The sequence below is a fragment of the Strix uralensis genome, chromosome Z (genome assembly GCF_047716275.1).
Source record: "Strix uralensis isolate ZFMK-TIS-50842 chromosome Z, bStrUra1, whole genome shotgun sequence".
NCBI classification, from domain to species: Eukaryota; Metazoa; Chordata; class Aves; order Strigiformes; family Strigidae; genus Strix; species Strix uralensis.
Genome location: NC_134012.1, coordinates 1,632,987 through 1,650,139, shown reverse-complemented (window position 1 = coordinate 1,650,139; position 17,153 = coordinate 1,632,987). Strand labels below are relative to the sequence as shown.

The 17,153-nt window shown below is 37.7% G+C and overlaps 1 protein-coding gene across 3 annotated transcripts in view; it reads right to left on the bottom strand.

The window, feature by feature from the left end:
* Positions 1-17,153, bottom strand: part of KIAA0825 (KIAA0825 ortholog) — a 217,365-nt gene that overhangs the window by 163,225 nt on the left and 36,987 nt on the right. For all 3 annotated transcript variants that reach the window (XM_074855629.1, XM_074855630.1, XM_074855631.1), the window contains 4 exons: positions 14,854-15,024; positions 4,361-4,455; positions 2,359-2,586; positions 1,086-1,351 (listed from right to left, as the gene is read on the bottom strand). In XM_074855629.1, coding sequence (XP_074711730.1) covers positions 1,086-1,351; positions 2,359-2,586; positions 4,361-4,455; positions 14,854-15,024 — 760 coding nt within the window. The remainder of the gene's footprint in view (positions 1-1,085; positions 1,352-2,358; positions 2,587-4,360; positions 4,456-14,853; positions 15,025-17,153) is intronic.

Genomic DNA, 17,153 nt, shown 5'->3' with positions numbered 1-17,153 from the left:
GTTTTTGTTTCACAAGTTCTTTAAATATATCTGCTCATCTATAAATTCTCATTTAACCAAGTCACTAAGAAATATATTACTTCATCCTATTTTCTGAGACAAACGTACATTTGTCATTCAGTTAGGAGATTCTGGGTTGAAGCATAATTGCATCAGCACTGAGTGTGACAAAAAAAACCCCATAAACACAGAGTCCAGAGATTATTTTTGGTAGGTATGTACTAAAACTCTTTCATAATACACATAAGTAGAATTATTGAGCAATATTTTGGCTCAGACTTCCCATTCACAAAGATACACTTCATGCAGGAGAGAGTAAAACATCAGAGGAAAAGTAGCTCAACAGTGCATACGATCCCTTAGAAATCATAGACTCCTTGAAAATTGCACTAGTTCAGGTGTCCCTCCCAAAAGGAGTTTCTGCTTTTAAATTACATATGGTCAGAAACACATGGACCAATAAAGAGACTCCTAGTATCTTAAGTCAATATCTCCTAAAAGCACAGCAAATGCAGCTATATTGCCCCCCAGGTCAAACACTGTCTTAGACTTTACACTACTACTTCATATCTTCTCTAATTTTTATTCTGCATGCAATGAAAAATAAATTCTAAAACTACATTGGATGTATTTGTTCACATTTCTGAACACAAACAGTGTAAGGAAAAAGTGCAGAAATGTATATTTATACTGTCCTCTAAGACTGCTATGTGCTAAATCAAATTTTATGAAAATTCAGCTGTTGCAAAGGTCAGAAAAGGAAATTAACGCCTTAGCCCTCTATTTATATGAGAGCAGAGTACATTCAGTTCACTGGACAATCCTATTTACTCAAGCTTAATAAATAAAAAATATTGATCTGTGAATCAAATGCAGATCTTAAACATAAATGATTTGTTTTGTAATGGCTGCTTTAGATTATCAATAGCTTTGATTCAGGTTTTTCCATAAATAGTACACGCAGTGCATGTGCTAAAAAATATGATGCAATTTGGAAAACTACCACCATGTTGTATCACCAAAATGGAATGAAGTCCTATATTATTTATGTTTGAATTAAACCATTATAAGTAGAAGGGACTCACTTTTTGCTCGTTTCTCTCATTAAATTGCTATACATTGTAAAATGCTGAAAGACATATATCGCTGTGGAAAGGACAGCATACAAGTCTTGCAGGGGAGCCTTGGAGGGAACGTCTTTGCTTTTCTCCTCTAGTCTTGCCAGGACAGCTGTTGCCACTTTGCTGCAGGCCTCTACAAAGTTTGCTCTAATTTCCTGAAGAGAATCATCTCTGCATGCCAGAGCCAATGGAAGCAATGTGTCAAGTTCTTCCATGATGTCAGAACAAAACTGAGAGAAATAAACGTGGCATCAAGTTATTTGTATTCTGACAGCACTGTTTAATTTATACACACTAGGGTCAGATTATTGAATAATGAAATTGGCATAAAACATAAATATATTAAATCGGCTTTACAAACATTTCATTCTGTTATACAGGGGAGAAACATTTATCTACAGTAAGTGAATTATTATTTCATTCCTTCTTGCTTTAAAGCTGCATAATATATATTGTGGAAAAAATATTAAAACTGTCTTATGCTAGTAATTCCTTCATTTTGTTTATGATTTCATTACATGTACATTCAAAGCATAAGGTTAATTCCTTGTAAACAAAGATAATTTTCCAAACTAATGTATTTTGAAAAATATACAAACACATTTCTTAATACTGAATTTGAAAACAAACTTGTCATCTCTTAGAAATTCATATATTGATCTCACTAAAATTATCTCCCAAAAGCCTGTGTGTTATTTTAAGCAAACCTTCATTAACAGCATTCTAAATTTGCTAGAACAGTTGCAAAGCTTACTAAATAAAAAAACTTTCAAACACATATTCCCTTAGAAAAGCAATTTAATTAATCATCATAAATGACCTTTCAGCCAAATCAAAGAACTCTAATTTGGCCATATTATTGGTTATGCTGATTAGTTAAATGGCATGTCTAAGGATAGGAATACAGGAAATCCCTTTATAGCTATGCTTCAAAGCTTTCAGCATTTTCCCATCGAACCACTTGGTAACAGAGCAGATACTAATCAGAATGTTTCAGAACTTTTTGGATGAAAAAAATAATGCCAGCAAAGTTTAAAAGTTAATTCTTTCAAGTAGAGACTATGGGCTATTGTATAAAGCTGTGTTCAGCCTCATAATGTAATGCCTCTCACTTTATTCTTAATTCCATTTATATAAGATATAGAATATTAATGGTACTGTAAGTACTTCAAAGTGTAGATGGCAAACAGCCTTGGCATTCTGTCTCCCCTCAAACTTCAGATCTTTTGATACCTGCCTTAGCAATTCGTTTTGGTTGCTCCTCCTGTTGGACTGCTCCGCAGGACTCCCTCATTTGCTGGTTGTTTACAAGACTCATTGCATAGCCTGCAGCTGAAAACTCTTCTTTCTGCTCACGTTGAAGAATTTTAGTTGAAAAATCCTCGATTGCTATTGTTATACAGTGAGCCACAGAAGCAGACAGGTCTTTAAACGCATTTCTCCAGCCAAAATTCAGTAAAATAGGCTGAAATACATATTTATACTAAATCAATCCAAATTCATTACTGAGTGTTATTGTTGTCTGAAACTTATACAAACATCCATAATTAAATACAAGGACACCATCATCTTTTGAAATTCATTTTAATAACTTAAAATGCAGTCTGCTAGCCTTGAAATCATATTAAAAGCAGTATATACACTCAACAAAAATGAAATGCATAACTATTAAATTTGTTATCAAATTTTTAAGAAATAGATTTATAAAAAACCCTGTTTAAACAAGGCTGCTTTTAAAAAGCCACGCTTCATCTTTACATTATTTATAAACTTTAATGGAATCTATTTAACAAAATCAAATACACTTATAATCATTTTCAATAGTATAGCAAGTAATCCAGCAATGGATATCCTGTAATAATTTTCACTGCAAGGTCACAACTGGAAGCTACTAACCATGAATATTAATGGAAAACAGTCAGAGAAACTGGTTTTAACACAGACACACTGGATTTCACTTCTCTAGAGCTGGATTTAGCAAAGATTAAAATGTTTAAATAGAGATTTCCACTTTTTAGCTAATGCTGGCTTTTACTATGGTTTACATAGTAGGTTCCCTGCTTTCTATAAACAGAGACTTCTGAAGTTATCTGAAGCATAACAGTTGCGAGAAGAAGACACAGTAGGACATCATTACTTTTCCACTAATCTTGCTTTGCTTTGCTCATACGACACACAGCAGACTTAAACCTTACCAGAAGTGGCCAAGTGAGAATTGCCCCACTGTAAGAGAAATACTTTAATGACGTGAGATGTATAGTAAAGATCCCCACCATGAGGGCATAGTAGGAGAAAAGAAAAGAAGCATTCCTGACAAGTTGCAGCTACAACACTAAATGGGAAGACATTGAAGCCCTACAAAGTGAAGCCCTTCCAGCTTACTCCAGTTTAGAAGTTGCCTCCTCCTTCCTTTCCCTTTCCCCAACTCCCAACACTCAACTCCAGTGCACACAGAGACACCCCCCCAGGCACCCATACTTGCACTCCCTCTTTTTTTGTTTTATTTTTTTTGATCTTGGGTCAAGTAAAGCTCAATCTTCTCAAAATATTGTTGTTTGTAATCTGCAAGATATAGGAACATGAGTCTCACAAACTGATTCAAAGCACATTTTTATGCTTTTCATTGACAAATGAAAAGTCATTTCAGCATTAAAATTGAGCCATTAGGAAATTAAATTCCACTACCACAAAATATCAGACTTGTTAGAGCATTTAGGTCCCATAAACTCAACAATAAAAATTTGTTTAGTAGTAAATGGAAGCCAGACTAAAACTTAATTTTGTACATACTTTCTACAAAGCATAGTGCTTACTACACAGTAGTTGGCATCAAAGAAACCAGACATCATGTGAGTACTTATCCCTATAGGAAGCATCATTATGATGAAATGCTAAGAACCTGATAGATTTTTTTTAAGATTCTGTTGTATTTGAGAATATATTTAATAATGAAGAAAGCGATCACATTTTAACATTTTTTTACTGTTTGGTTATGACGTATCTTATACTTCTGATGTTAAATCCATTCCGTTATTAAATCTCAAAGAACAACACTTCTTCATGAATGCCATTAAGACTTTATTCGATCTTAACCGAGACTTTGCACCTAAAATTAATTGCAGTGGTTAAATAACGAAACTAAGGCAATAGGTGTTTATAATGAACATGGTGACAGACCACACTAGAGCCACAGACAAAAGAAAATCCCCTACAAAGTGTAAGACTCTTTTCATACTCACCTCTTCTACCTGAAGTAACTGTTCAGGAAGCACACTGGTTTCATTTGCTCTAGTTTCTCCTATTAAAAGCTCCCCACTAGCTTTCTTCAGAACTCCTGCACAGTATGATAAAAGGGATCAAAGTTAAGATTAATTCTGTAGAAAAGTCAGCAGCCTGCAACACCTTCTGATATATCAATATGTAGCATAAAAAAACCCTCAACAAGATGTAGGGGAATACTAATGTTATGATAAAGTCAAATTCAGGTTATACACAGCTCCTTTTATATAACATGATGAAATCCACATCCCATTGTATTCATATTTTATACAAACGCACCTATAATGTGTAAAATATAGTTTCTTTTGTCATTAATTCATTTTTATACTGATTGTGCAGTCACCTATTCCTAGGGAGAACAGATAACGTTACAACAGCTGTGTAGAAATTAATTTCTATTCTTTGTTCAATAAATTATATGAATTGCACACTAATGTATTTTTATAGTTTTTACTTATTTGAAAACGCCAATATGATAAAAATAAAAAGACAGTTAATTAGTACAGTTATTATAAGCAAAATAACGGCGACAGGAACAAGAACAAGCGAAGCTCCTTAAGAAGGGCTGGTACAAAGCTCACTCATAAATCTTGGAGTAATGGGAATATTGCCCCAGTTTTGACAAGGACAAACCAATATCTGGGGTAGGTATCACTTTCATCAGCATTTCAAGCAATCCAGGAGGTTCCTGGAATGCACTGATGATAACTTCCTCCACCAAGTGATAGAGGAGCAAATGAGGAGGAGGTGCTATGCTGGATCTCATACTCACCAAAAAGCAGGGGCTTGTTGGGCATGTGAAGGTCAAAGGCAGCCTTGGCTACAGTGACCATGAGGTGGAGTTCAGGATACCAAGGGCAGGGAAGAGTGTGAAAAGCAAGCTCACAACCCTGGACTTCAGGAGAGCAGACTCTGGCCTCTTCAAAGATCTGCTTGGAAGAGTCCCATGGATGGGACTTCTTTCTTGATGGAAATTGGGCCCAAGAAAGCTAGTTAATAATCAAGGATCACCTCCTCCAAGCTCAAGAGAGTTGGAAAAATAATGCGAGGAGGCCTGCATGGATGAACAAGTTGCTCCTAGTCAAACTCAAACACAAAATGAAACATACAAAGGGTGGAAGCAAGGACAGGTAACCCAGAGGGAACACAGAAACAGTGTCTGAGCATCCAGGGACAAAGTTAGGACAGCTAAAGCCCAAATGAAACTACATCTGGCCAGGGATGTCAAAGACAATGAAAAGGGCTTCTATAAGTGCACAGGTGACAAATGGAAGACCAGGGAAAATGTGGGCCCACTGCTCAACAAGATGGGCAACCTGGTTACACAGACATGGAAAAGGCTGAGGTACTGAATGCCTTCTTTGCCTCAGTCTCTACTTGCAAGACCAGCCTTCAGGAATCCCAGGTCCCAGAGATCAGGGAGTAAGTTTGGAGCAAGGAAGACGTATCCTTGGTTGAAGAGGATCAGGTCTGGGAATACTTAAGCAAACTGGACATATATAAATCCATGGGCCCTGATGGGATGCACCCACAAGTGCTGAGGGAGCTGGCAGATGACATTCCAAGGTCACTCTAGATTGTCTTTGGTCAATCATGGCAACTGGTAGAAGAGTCCAAAGAGTGGAGGAAAGCAAACGTCACTCCTATCTTCAAGAAGGGCAAGAAGGAGGACTTGGAGAATCACAGGCCAGTCAACCTCATCTCAATCCCTGGGAAGATGATGGAGCAGGTAACCCGGGAAACCATTTCCAGGCACATTATGAACAAAAATTTCATCAGGAGTAAGCAGCATGTCTTCACCAAGGGGAAGTCATCCTTGACTAACTTGACAAATGTCTGTGAAGAAATGACTAGCCTGGTAGATGAGGGGAGAGCAGTGGATATTGTCTAGTGGACTTCAGTAAGGACTTTGACACTGTCTCCCATAAGGTCCTGTTATGGGAGAAGCTGTAGACAAACTCTCGATGTATGGGGCTGGATAAGCAGTGAGGTGGGTTGAAAACTCGCTGAACAGCCCGGCCCAGAGTGTGCTGATCAGTGGCACAAAGCCTAGCTGGAGGCCAGCGACTAGTGATCTACGTCAGGGGTCAATATTAGGTACAGTCCTATTTAACATCTTCATTAATGGTCTAGATGAGGGGGCAGACTGTACCCTCAGCAGGTTTGCAGCTGACACCAAACTGGAGGAGTGGCTGATACACCAGTGTCATGCTGCTGTCCAGCAGGCTGGAGAAATGGACACACAAAAACCTCATGAAGTTCAACAAGGGGAAGTGCAAAGTCCTGCACCTGAGGAGAAACAACCCCAGGTACCAGTATATGCTGGGGGCCACCCAGCTGGAAAGCAGCTTGGCAGAAAAAGACCTGGGGGTGCAGGTGGACAGAGTTGAACGTGAGCCAGCGATGTGCCCTTGCTGCAAAGAAGGCTGATGGTGCCCTGGGCTGCATTAGATAAAGCACTGCCAGCAGGTGAAGGGAGGTGAGTCTTCTTCTCTGCTCAGCACTGGTGAGGCCACACCTGGAGTCCTGTGTCCAGTTCTGGGCTCCCCAGAACAAGAGAAACATGGACATAAAAGACAGTGTCTAACAAAGGGCCATGAAGATGAAGGGACTGGAAGATCTCTCCTACGAGGAAAGGCTGAGAGTTCTGGGTCTGTTTATCCTGGAGAAGAGAAGGCTCAGAGGGGTATCCCATTAACGTATATAAATACCTGAAGGGAGTGTGCACAGAGGACAGAGCCAGGCTCTTCTCAGTGGTGCCCAGTGGCAGGACCAGAGGCAACAGACAGAAACACAGGAGGTTCCCTCTGAACATCAGGAAACACTTTTATTACTGTGAGGGTGACCGAGCACAGGCACAGGTTGTCCAGAGAGACTAGGGAGTCTCCAGCCTTGGAGATACTCAAAAGCTGTCTGGACATGGTACTGGGCAACTGGCTGTACATGGCCCTGCTTGAGCAGGGCTGGTTGGACCTGATGACCTCCAAAGGTCCCTCCAACCTCAACCATTCTGTGATTCTGTGAGTCTGTGTTTCAAGAGGAATATGAGAACAAAACCAAACGATATGGTATTTTTAAAATCCATCTCCTAGCATAAAGCTGGTAAACAACAAAGGTGCAGGTATTCCTAATGTAATGTAGCTCATGTGAAACTAAAACCAAGAAGTTTTAAATGACTGGGTGCTGTCAAGCATTGTGAAAGATTATCTTATAAGTATAAACTTATGCGTCTTCAGTCACCTGAAGCTACTGATAGTACACACGGCCAAGGATTAAAGAACTTTTATCTTTCTGTGAAATTTGCACATGTATTTGCACATACATAGGATTTCCTTTACTCAGAGTGGATTTCATCTTCCCCCTAAACAATTCACCTTCTGAAAACGAACAATCTGCTTTTCAGACATCTACACAGCATTCTAAAGCTTCAAGGTTTTTGTGGTTTTTTCCCCCCAAGCACTGTTTTTGTTTGCATTTTCAAAAGACATTGGGAAAACCAGATTTGAGCTGGGAAGAATGAAAGATAAAATGGTAGAATATAAAACCAGAAGAGACTAACCAGGTCATCTAGCTCCCTGATCATTCAACGTATGTTACAGACAGCACCATAAACTTACTGCTTTTTTCAGTATGTTTTAATGTATTTTATGATGAAGTTTCCTACAGTTTTCCTTAAAAATTACTCCAGAATGAAAAACCAAAACCTAACCAACTGGATATTTTCCCTCTTTTCTATTCTGTGTTTTCTGCCTTAAATTTGCCTTGGTTGTCCTTGCAATTCTCCTTTTTTATAGATAGACCATCTGATTCTAACTATAAGCACAACTGAGTACCTATATATTCACATTCTCCTATTGTCACTTCTTAGATCAGCTATTTACAAATTTTTATATCAAGACGTTAAAGAAAACCTTTAACATTTAACCTAAAATCCTTTTGTATTCGTGCAATTGCTGCCTTACTTGTTAAGAATTCACACCTGAGGTAAACAGGTATCTAGCTGATGGTAGATTTGTGTCTGCAGGACCAGAGCCAAACGATGCTTCCGCCAGCATCAGTTATTTTAAACGTTCCTTCATTTTTAAATGAACCGGTTCCACTCAATCTCCCCACTTCCTATTCATATACATCTATCTATGTGCACGCAGGCTCACGCACATATAAAACGTCTTCTGGTCTTCCCAAAGAAGCCCCAAGGTCAAGCCTCCTATCTTTTACTGAGTTCCTTTGGTTTCCCAAATTTTTGCGTTTCTCGAATCTCATCTAGGTGAAGTTGGCCTTAATCTTATTCCATTTAACCTCCAGCAAGCAAAGGCTCCCTTCAAGCTTTTCATTATCATTGCACACCAGCCACAGCCTCCAAAAGCCTCTGCACTTCAGATGCTACCCCAACCTTCCTCTCAAACATTGTTTCCACAGAGACACGTATCAAATTACCCCCTTCCTGTCCTGCTTCTTCTTCACTTGTCTTCTGACTGTCTTGCCCCCATCAGCAAACTCCCCTGGGAAATAAAAGTGCAGCTTTATTCAAGAGACTGGTACAGCTGCTGTAGTGAAGCTACTCAGCCCAAATTAGTTTGCCATTGCAGACGGGAAGGCAGGCAATGGGACAGAGGAAACATCCCTACCTAGGCAGCCATAGTTTTCTACACAAATTCTTTGACTCCTCCAAAATTAAAATCTCCAACTCCATTTGCACAGATAGACAGAAATACATGCAATCCTCCTCACACGGCTGCTTAGAGGAGAGAATTTGTAGAAAGAGAGCAGAAAGAAGCAAATGTCATGAAAGAAGAAGATGGAGGCCGAATGAAAACTGCTCAGTTTTTCATACTTGCTCCCTTTCCAGATCATATTCTACACCTCCACCACTCTTGATTAGCAGGGAAGGTTTGATTAATCACAAATCCTTGCTACATCTTTCTTGAAACTCATGTTCTACAAACTTGATAGACTGCTCATTCTTTGTGTATTTCCTTCAGTTTACCAGCCAGGCAGATAGAGCCATTTTGATATTTAATATTCAAAACAAGATTCTATCAAGAGCTTCACTTAAAATCAAAACTCTTCAGCCAACTTTCCTTACGTGCATTAAAATTTGTTTGGGATTTCTCTTCTCTAAAGCTAATCTTTTTGCCTATGTTCCCTGTGTCCTCAACGTACTTAATGCTTTCTCTTTCAGTATTTTTCTGTTGTAATGATGACAGCGATGACCTCTTGCATTGTTAACATAATTCTTCTTCTTCCTCATAAGAAGTTCTATTAAATTATTTTTTCTACAGAATTCTACAGCTTTCCTATTTTTTTCATAGCATTTAGGGTCATAAGAATAGTCAATGTGACATCATCTTGCATGCAGCATGGAATAGCAAAGCGTCAAGGAACCCTGTTGTATGACAGCTCCCTAACTGTGGATGAGGTAATAACAGTTCCATCAAAGTGGCTTCGCTAGTTGGATTCAGCTGGCTCAGCTGGAACTGTTATTGAAAATGTACTGAAAATAATACATCTTGCAGAAATGGGAAATACCACTTTCCCACAAATATAAATAAGCAAAAGAAACAAAAAATATTTGACTAGGTGTAGATTAAAAAGCTCCTGATTTCTGTCTTCAATAATGTACTTTTTATCTGTTGTACTATACCGAACAAACTGTAATAACAGAAATACAGAAAACGTACATCTGAAATCAAATTCCCTCCTACTGTAAATTCCATCTTCACTTTGGATTGATCTGCTGAAGCTATGTATTTCTCAAAGTAGCTACTTGAACATCTTGCTTTGAGACCAAAGCAAAAAGCACACCTTCCCTTCCTGAATCTTTACAATTTCAAAGTCTGTTAAGAGGATGCACTTCATAAATTTGATTCTACCCTCCTTTTATTACACTTTCCAGAAATGGATATAGAGTAAAAGATTTCCTCTTATGCTGTGAAGGAAAGACCTTTGCAAATCTTCCCAGTCCCCTGAGGAAAAGCTTGTAAACCTAAGGGCTTGACAACTTTGCCCACAGTGTTTTCAAAGAGCTCCGATGGAAAAGGCTTTTCTTGGTACTCATTATGTGATCTGTCCAAAGTTCACCTTTCTCACTGGAATGGGAAAAAAAAAGTGAGAGACAGATGAAAGTACGTTAGATGTTTTTGATTTTTTAAAAGTCTCAACAAGAGGCTTCTGAAAAGCCAGAGAGAAGAGAAAACTACCTTAAAGATGGGAAGAGAATGCAATTTGGCAGGATTCTAAACCAAAATCTCCTGCTTAACCCTTGACAGCAGCTGGATGTTCCAGATTCCTTCAAAGAGAACAACCCCTGTGATGCTGCACGCACTAGGTATGTCAGAACATTTCAGGAATTTCAACTGACTATAAATAGAGAAGTAGACTATCTCATCACAGTAGGCATGACAAGATACCTGCAGAAGAAAGGGTTAAATGTCTAGCCAAGAAAAAACAGAAGGTGGTTACTCCTTTAATTTTCTGAAACCTACTGCTTATAGCGGAATGAAGTGAGGTTATGCAACACTGAGAATAACTGTTCCATAAATGTTAGAAAAATACAGATACTTTTCCCCAGAAAGGTAGAGTAGCAGTCTTGTCCAGAAGCCACACTAAAGTTTGGGGATGGAACAAACCCACATCATCATTTATTTGTCTGAGAACTTTTCACTATTTTCTCCTTTATTTTGATTTAAGAGAAAACTTGAACACTACACTGGTAGTAGATAAAATGCGTATTTATAATACCTTCTTTTAATTTGTACTTAGATAATGCAAATATAATCTGAAATAAAGCACAAAACTTGGCATTTACATAGTGCTCATCGGTAGTTAGGCCTGGTAAAGGGAAGTCAAAAAATAAAATCAGGCAAAAACTGGATGGAGAATAGTAAAAAGAAGTTAGAGTGGAAAATGGGTTTCATAGAAATTTTTTTCAGTCTATGTAAAACAATTTGGGAAAATGAGGATTCTGAATGTATTCCAGAAGATGCCAGATACAGAACTCTCAAACTGAACTCAGAGAACTATCCGTATCACCTAAAAAAACTCTCTACATCCATCTCCCTACAGAGTTCACTCTGGTTCACTGTTTCCTTTGGTGCTATTGTCTGCCATGGGGTTACCATCAGAGAACACTGGTAGGCAGTACTTCCCTCTAACATCTATTTTCAACCGCCTAAATTGGTCTTCATAGGATTCCATTGTGCACACTGCAAAGAAACTTGTCTTGTTGCCAGCTAGAACTGTGAACTACATGTCTTTCTTTTCTTCACTGTTCTTTTTTTGGTTCACAAGCAACCTCCTACCAAAAGCAGAATCCGCAGAAGAGACTACATCCAAGCGATAATGCAATGAAAAAGTATGAAGAGAAGCCCAGGTGGCCACCTTGCAAATTTCCAATGTGGAAGCCTTCGACCTCTCCGCCCAAGAAGCAGCTATAGTCCTAGTGTAATGAGCTTTACAAACCCTGGGAGCCTCTTTACCCTTAACTACATACGCCTCCCTAATACAATCCCTTAACCATCTAGCTAAGGAACTCTTAGAAGCCATTTGACCCCTCTTAAGACCCCCTAAGAGTACAAACAATCTGTCAGAAGATATGAAATCTTTGATTCTTCTGTGATAAACCCTAAGTGTTCTTCTTACATCCAATTTATGCAGCCATTGCTCTTTGTCATCGCTGGGTTTAGGGAAAAATGAGGGCCAAGAAACCGTCTGGTTTAGATAAAACTCAGATGCCATCTTTGGGACAAAAAAAAAATTTAAAAAGAGGAACCATCCAAAGAACTACTTTGTTTCTGATGGAACTTTACACATGTTCTATATATCAAGACTGAAGTACTATGGGATATGCTGAACAAAAATCAACTAAAACTGCCATTGAAACAGCTATACACATAAACGCAACACTTGACACAAGCACATGAAAAAACATTATTTTTGTTGCATCTCTGCGTGAGTTACATAGATAAAAAGGCTCCCGTGAATACTAAAAGCAACCAAAAAGAAAAGGAAGCAAGTGCAAGGTTCCAATCTATGTGATGCCTAGGGAAACTTTAGCTCACTTGGATATTAGCCTATCTTTTATGAATTGGCCAGATTCCCTTAATTTACCAGCAGGACTACTTGCAGAGGACTGGTACTTCAGATATGCCTACACTGCAGTGACTGCAGGGTAGTTGGGATACACCCAACCTAGCTTTAAACCAGTGAGAGAGACTACAGGTAACTGTCTGGCAACAGCAGCACGCGGTTCAATCTGGGCTAATTTGCTCTGCTTCTTAGGCTGGTTCTGCAGCCTGTGCTGCACTGTAAACCTGATACTGGTACCTGAGTTAATTTAAAGTTGCTTTGGGCAGACCTGCACTCCAGATTCTGTTAAATTAAACAAGATTTCTAGTAAGAAGGCTCCTAAATAAGTACAGAAGGTGGCCATTATATTTTCTAGTCACATCTTATAATGTGTTTTGATAAAAATAAAGCAAGAATTCTGATCAATCCGTCTTATCAAAACTGAGCATTCATCAGTAGAAAAAAATAAGATTATCAGCCCAATATAGGACATTAACAGAAAAAATCTTAAATCCCTTTTGGTACTTAACAGAACCTGGAACTACTGGGAACATAGCTCTCATTCTCCCATATCAAATCATCTTTCACTTCATCACTACAACTGAGATTTCTGACAACGTGAAGTGAAAATAACACCAACAAATCCTTCTTCTAGTCAGACTTTAAAAAAAAAATTTCTCTGGCCATGTCTTCTTTTCACATATTATCCAGAAACTGATATAACTGAGCAAAGTTTTGTGAATAAAACCACCTGATCAGAACAGCCATGCTAAAAACAAAGGTACGTCTGATGGCTTCACTAACATCATCTGTAAAAGACTTACCTTCACCTGTATTTCACAGGAAAAGTAACTTTATGTTTTCTTTAGAACAGGCCTTCTACCCAGAAGACTGCCTCCTACAACAAGATCTAGCAATATTTCCCATTCAGATTTGAGTAAGTAGAGGTACTGTTTAAGAAATGACTTGCTATAGACATGATTACTCTAAAAGAGTATTCCTCAAAGAAGAAGGCTTAACACACTGTTGAGGAACACTTCTGAATGTAATTAAGCTTGGAGAAATGCCTGCAGGATAAAGTCCTAAATACACTTCCTGGAAAATATTTCTCATGAATGTTGAAATCATTAAGTGCTCTGAATTATTGGAGATCACATGTCTTAAGGGTGTAGTTAGTTAAACATGTCAAAGAAATTTCCCATTCAAAAGTTTTTCAGGTTTTTTACATTTTATCACAGGATATACGAATCAAAAGAACACCTAAAACTACTCTTACTGAACGTATATCCTAACCTCCACATTACCCCTATGAGAAGTTTACTCTAACACTGCTTTGTAGGATCAAGGCCATAAAACGTAAAACATGCTGTATAATAGCTCAACATTTCTTGACAATTAGTAAAACCGAGAGATTAAAGGAGGCAGAAGTACATTGAAACCAATAGAAAAAATGGAACTTGAAAGTAAGTTGTATTTGAGCTTTGATGTATGTTCTAAAAATACACAGGTTAACCTGTATTTCTTTATTTCAGAGTGTCAGTATTTCAGATGAAGAATCCATCAACAAAATGTGTGCCTCAGAACTCTTCTTATTTAATCTTTTTTTTATTTTTTATCAATTTCATACTCCGAGACCACATTCCCAAAACACCTTTCTTCTCAGCCTGCAGCTTGACTAGAGAGATATCGAATATTTGACTCCACCTATCCCCTCTCCCTAAGCAGCCTGGCCTCATTTCTAGTCTGATCTTTTCCTGCAATATAATCAAAGCTCTTGAAACCACTTGCTCTCCGGTGACCCGGAGTCTCTCTACTGGCAGAAGTAGCAGAGCAGAAGAACATTTATGAGCGTACGGTGACTTGGAAGGTGTTATTCACCTGAATTTTCAGGACTTCAGGTTCTTCTGATATGACACGAATGCAATTAGATGAAAAAGAGAGTGAGCTTGGAATCTAAGCAAATGCAAACTTGAGGCTTGATCGTGAAGCAGTTTACTGCTTGAAAGGAAGATTCCAAGGACAAGTTCAGAAACTGCCACACTTTCAAAGAGTTCAGATTTCATGTATTGTTTTGTCCTCTGTGAAACACAGGATTTTATAGATAATTCAATAGGAGATATTACGTTATGGTGTTTGATACTTTTTCATTATGACTCTCCATCAATAACTACAGCACATCACATCTTTACACGCAACCATCAGTTCTTTTCCACAAGCCATTGTGCTCAAATGTAAATCTGCATATTTCAAAAAGACTTTCAGTGGATACGGTAATACTCTTATTGATAAAACATGATGACACAAATTTGGTAATTAATCTTCAAAATTATATAAATTATCTTTTTGCACAAAGTAGAATCAATAAATAAGGAAAAGCGTTCATTACCTTGAACATTCTTGCTCTTCTCCGTAAGCGAAGGCACCAACAGAATTTCTGTGGAGAGCTCTTCAATTTTTTCTTCCATTAATAAAAAGATTTTGATAAGTTGAGAAAGACATTTGAGTTGATACAATGTTAAGCAGAAGTTCCTTCCTTTTTTGTGGCGTTGTTGGGAGGCTGTTCAAGTGAAATCACAAACCACCTTTTACTATAGCTTAAAAAATGATATTGCAAAACTGATTATGCAAGAAAGTGTAATATATCAATTTCATTTTTGTCATAGCATAACATATCTTTTTCTCATTATAAAATACTGTTACATTACTTCTTCCTTAGTCTTTGGCATTCCTTAACTATCTGGGAAGTTACAACTCAATTCCAGGTTTTGTTATTCGTTATCTAGGATTTCTTCCAAGCAACAGATCTACTCAGAAACCTTCTCACCTGTGTTTTACAGGAAAACCACTGTGTTGCAAAAACTGATTGAACAAAAGGAAAAAAACACGTCATTACTGTATTTTAATGGTTTGGGACATCACATCACTACACTGTCACTCTGCAAGTCACCTTGTCTGTTTAACAATCTGCTAGCACAATACAGTTGATGAATATGACATTTGAGTGAAAAGAAACATCAATCTAACACTCCACAACTTTAAATATGTGGGGTTTGAAAACAAGTGAGACTGTCAGTGAACAAATATCAGCAAGTATTATACCTATAAGCATTTGGTATTTAAAAGAAGAAACCGAACATTTTATTTTGAAAGGTTAATGCTTGTAATCATAACATATAATCATGTCACATCAACCAGGGAACTCAGATTTGAGCACAGTCAGACTATAAAAGACTGCGAGCTGTTTCCAATTCAGTATTACCAAACCACATGGTTTTAAGTATTTTAATTTTATAACTTCTTTAAATGTAACAAATTTGCACTTCTATGCAAATTGTGGTGAGTTGATACCATGTTCCTATGCAGTTCTGTTGCAGATGTAACATCAGCAGAACAGTTTATGTAGAAAGTGTCAGAGTGCGAGCCAGAGTAGTTTGAAAGGGAAGCTCTGAAAGACGAAAACAAATAGAAATTGATTGAAATGTACTTTTATGTGTCAAATCTCTCTTACCTTTGCAATTTTGAAGTACTGAGTACCTCCCTTTTTCCTCAAAGTTCCTAAATATTTTTTTTAGGTATTCACAAATCACTTTTAAATAGACATAGATCTAAGTAGCAGAGTTGAGCTCTGAATACAAATTCCCTAATTTGCTATTCCAGTTTTGCAGCATTAGAGATTGAACTGTGAGTTCTGCATCCACATCTGAATTTCCTCAAAGTTCCAAACAGATGTATTCATGCTAGTCCCTTGCATTTCTAAGAATGGCAAAAGAAAGCATTATGCATAATTGCCTGTTAGTGCCTTTCCTCTCTGAATAACAAGTAAATAATATCTGTACCACTGGATTTCCAATTTGAAGTCTTAAACTTCAAAAAAAATCCATTCTGTTATTCAGAGAATTTTTCTCCTTTATCTGAAAACTAGATAATATAAACTGAGTTTAGCTGATGTGAAATGACTGCCTGAGTCTGCAGACAGCCAGAAATAACAGATCCAAGATGTAAGAACCACAAATCACACCATAAAAATCAATGGAACGTTAGTTCTGTCTCCTATAATTTGAAAACCCTGTGATGCTCCTGCCCCCTCTCTTGAGGAACAAAGAAACCTTCCAATTATTTGATTGCCCCAAGTGGTATTGTCCTCATTAGACCAAAAGGAAGTGGACCTAGAAACCAAGGTATACCACAGTAATATTAATTTTAGAATATATTACCAAACTCAGAAGTCAAAACTTTAATTTTTACTTTCACTGACCATTCAAAGCATATTTCAGCTGGAAGCTGGAAGCTGATCCCTCTTTTTCATGCCATTAGGAAGTTGAGAGAACACTTTAATATATGACAAAGCATATTATGGTATATGCAAATGAACACTTACATAATCAGAGCAAAAGCTTACTATTTAATACTACATATGTTCTACAGACGTCTAGAAAAGCCCTGCAGATTTTAAGTTGTGAAATATAGACAAACTTCTAGATGCTTGAAGGTAGTGAAGAATATTGAGTTAACTTCATGGCTGACATAAAACTTTGATACAAAATGAAGAACAGAGGAGAGCACAGAGGAAATTCTGACTTTCATAAAAAGGCACAAATATATGTGCCATCATCTGATAAGCAGCTAACCCTCACAGACAAGAATGAAGGAGGTGAGAACAGTGGTTTAAGTGCACTCATGAAGGCC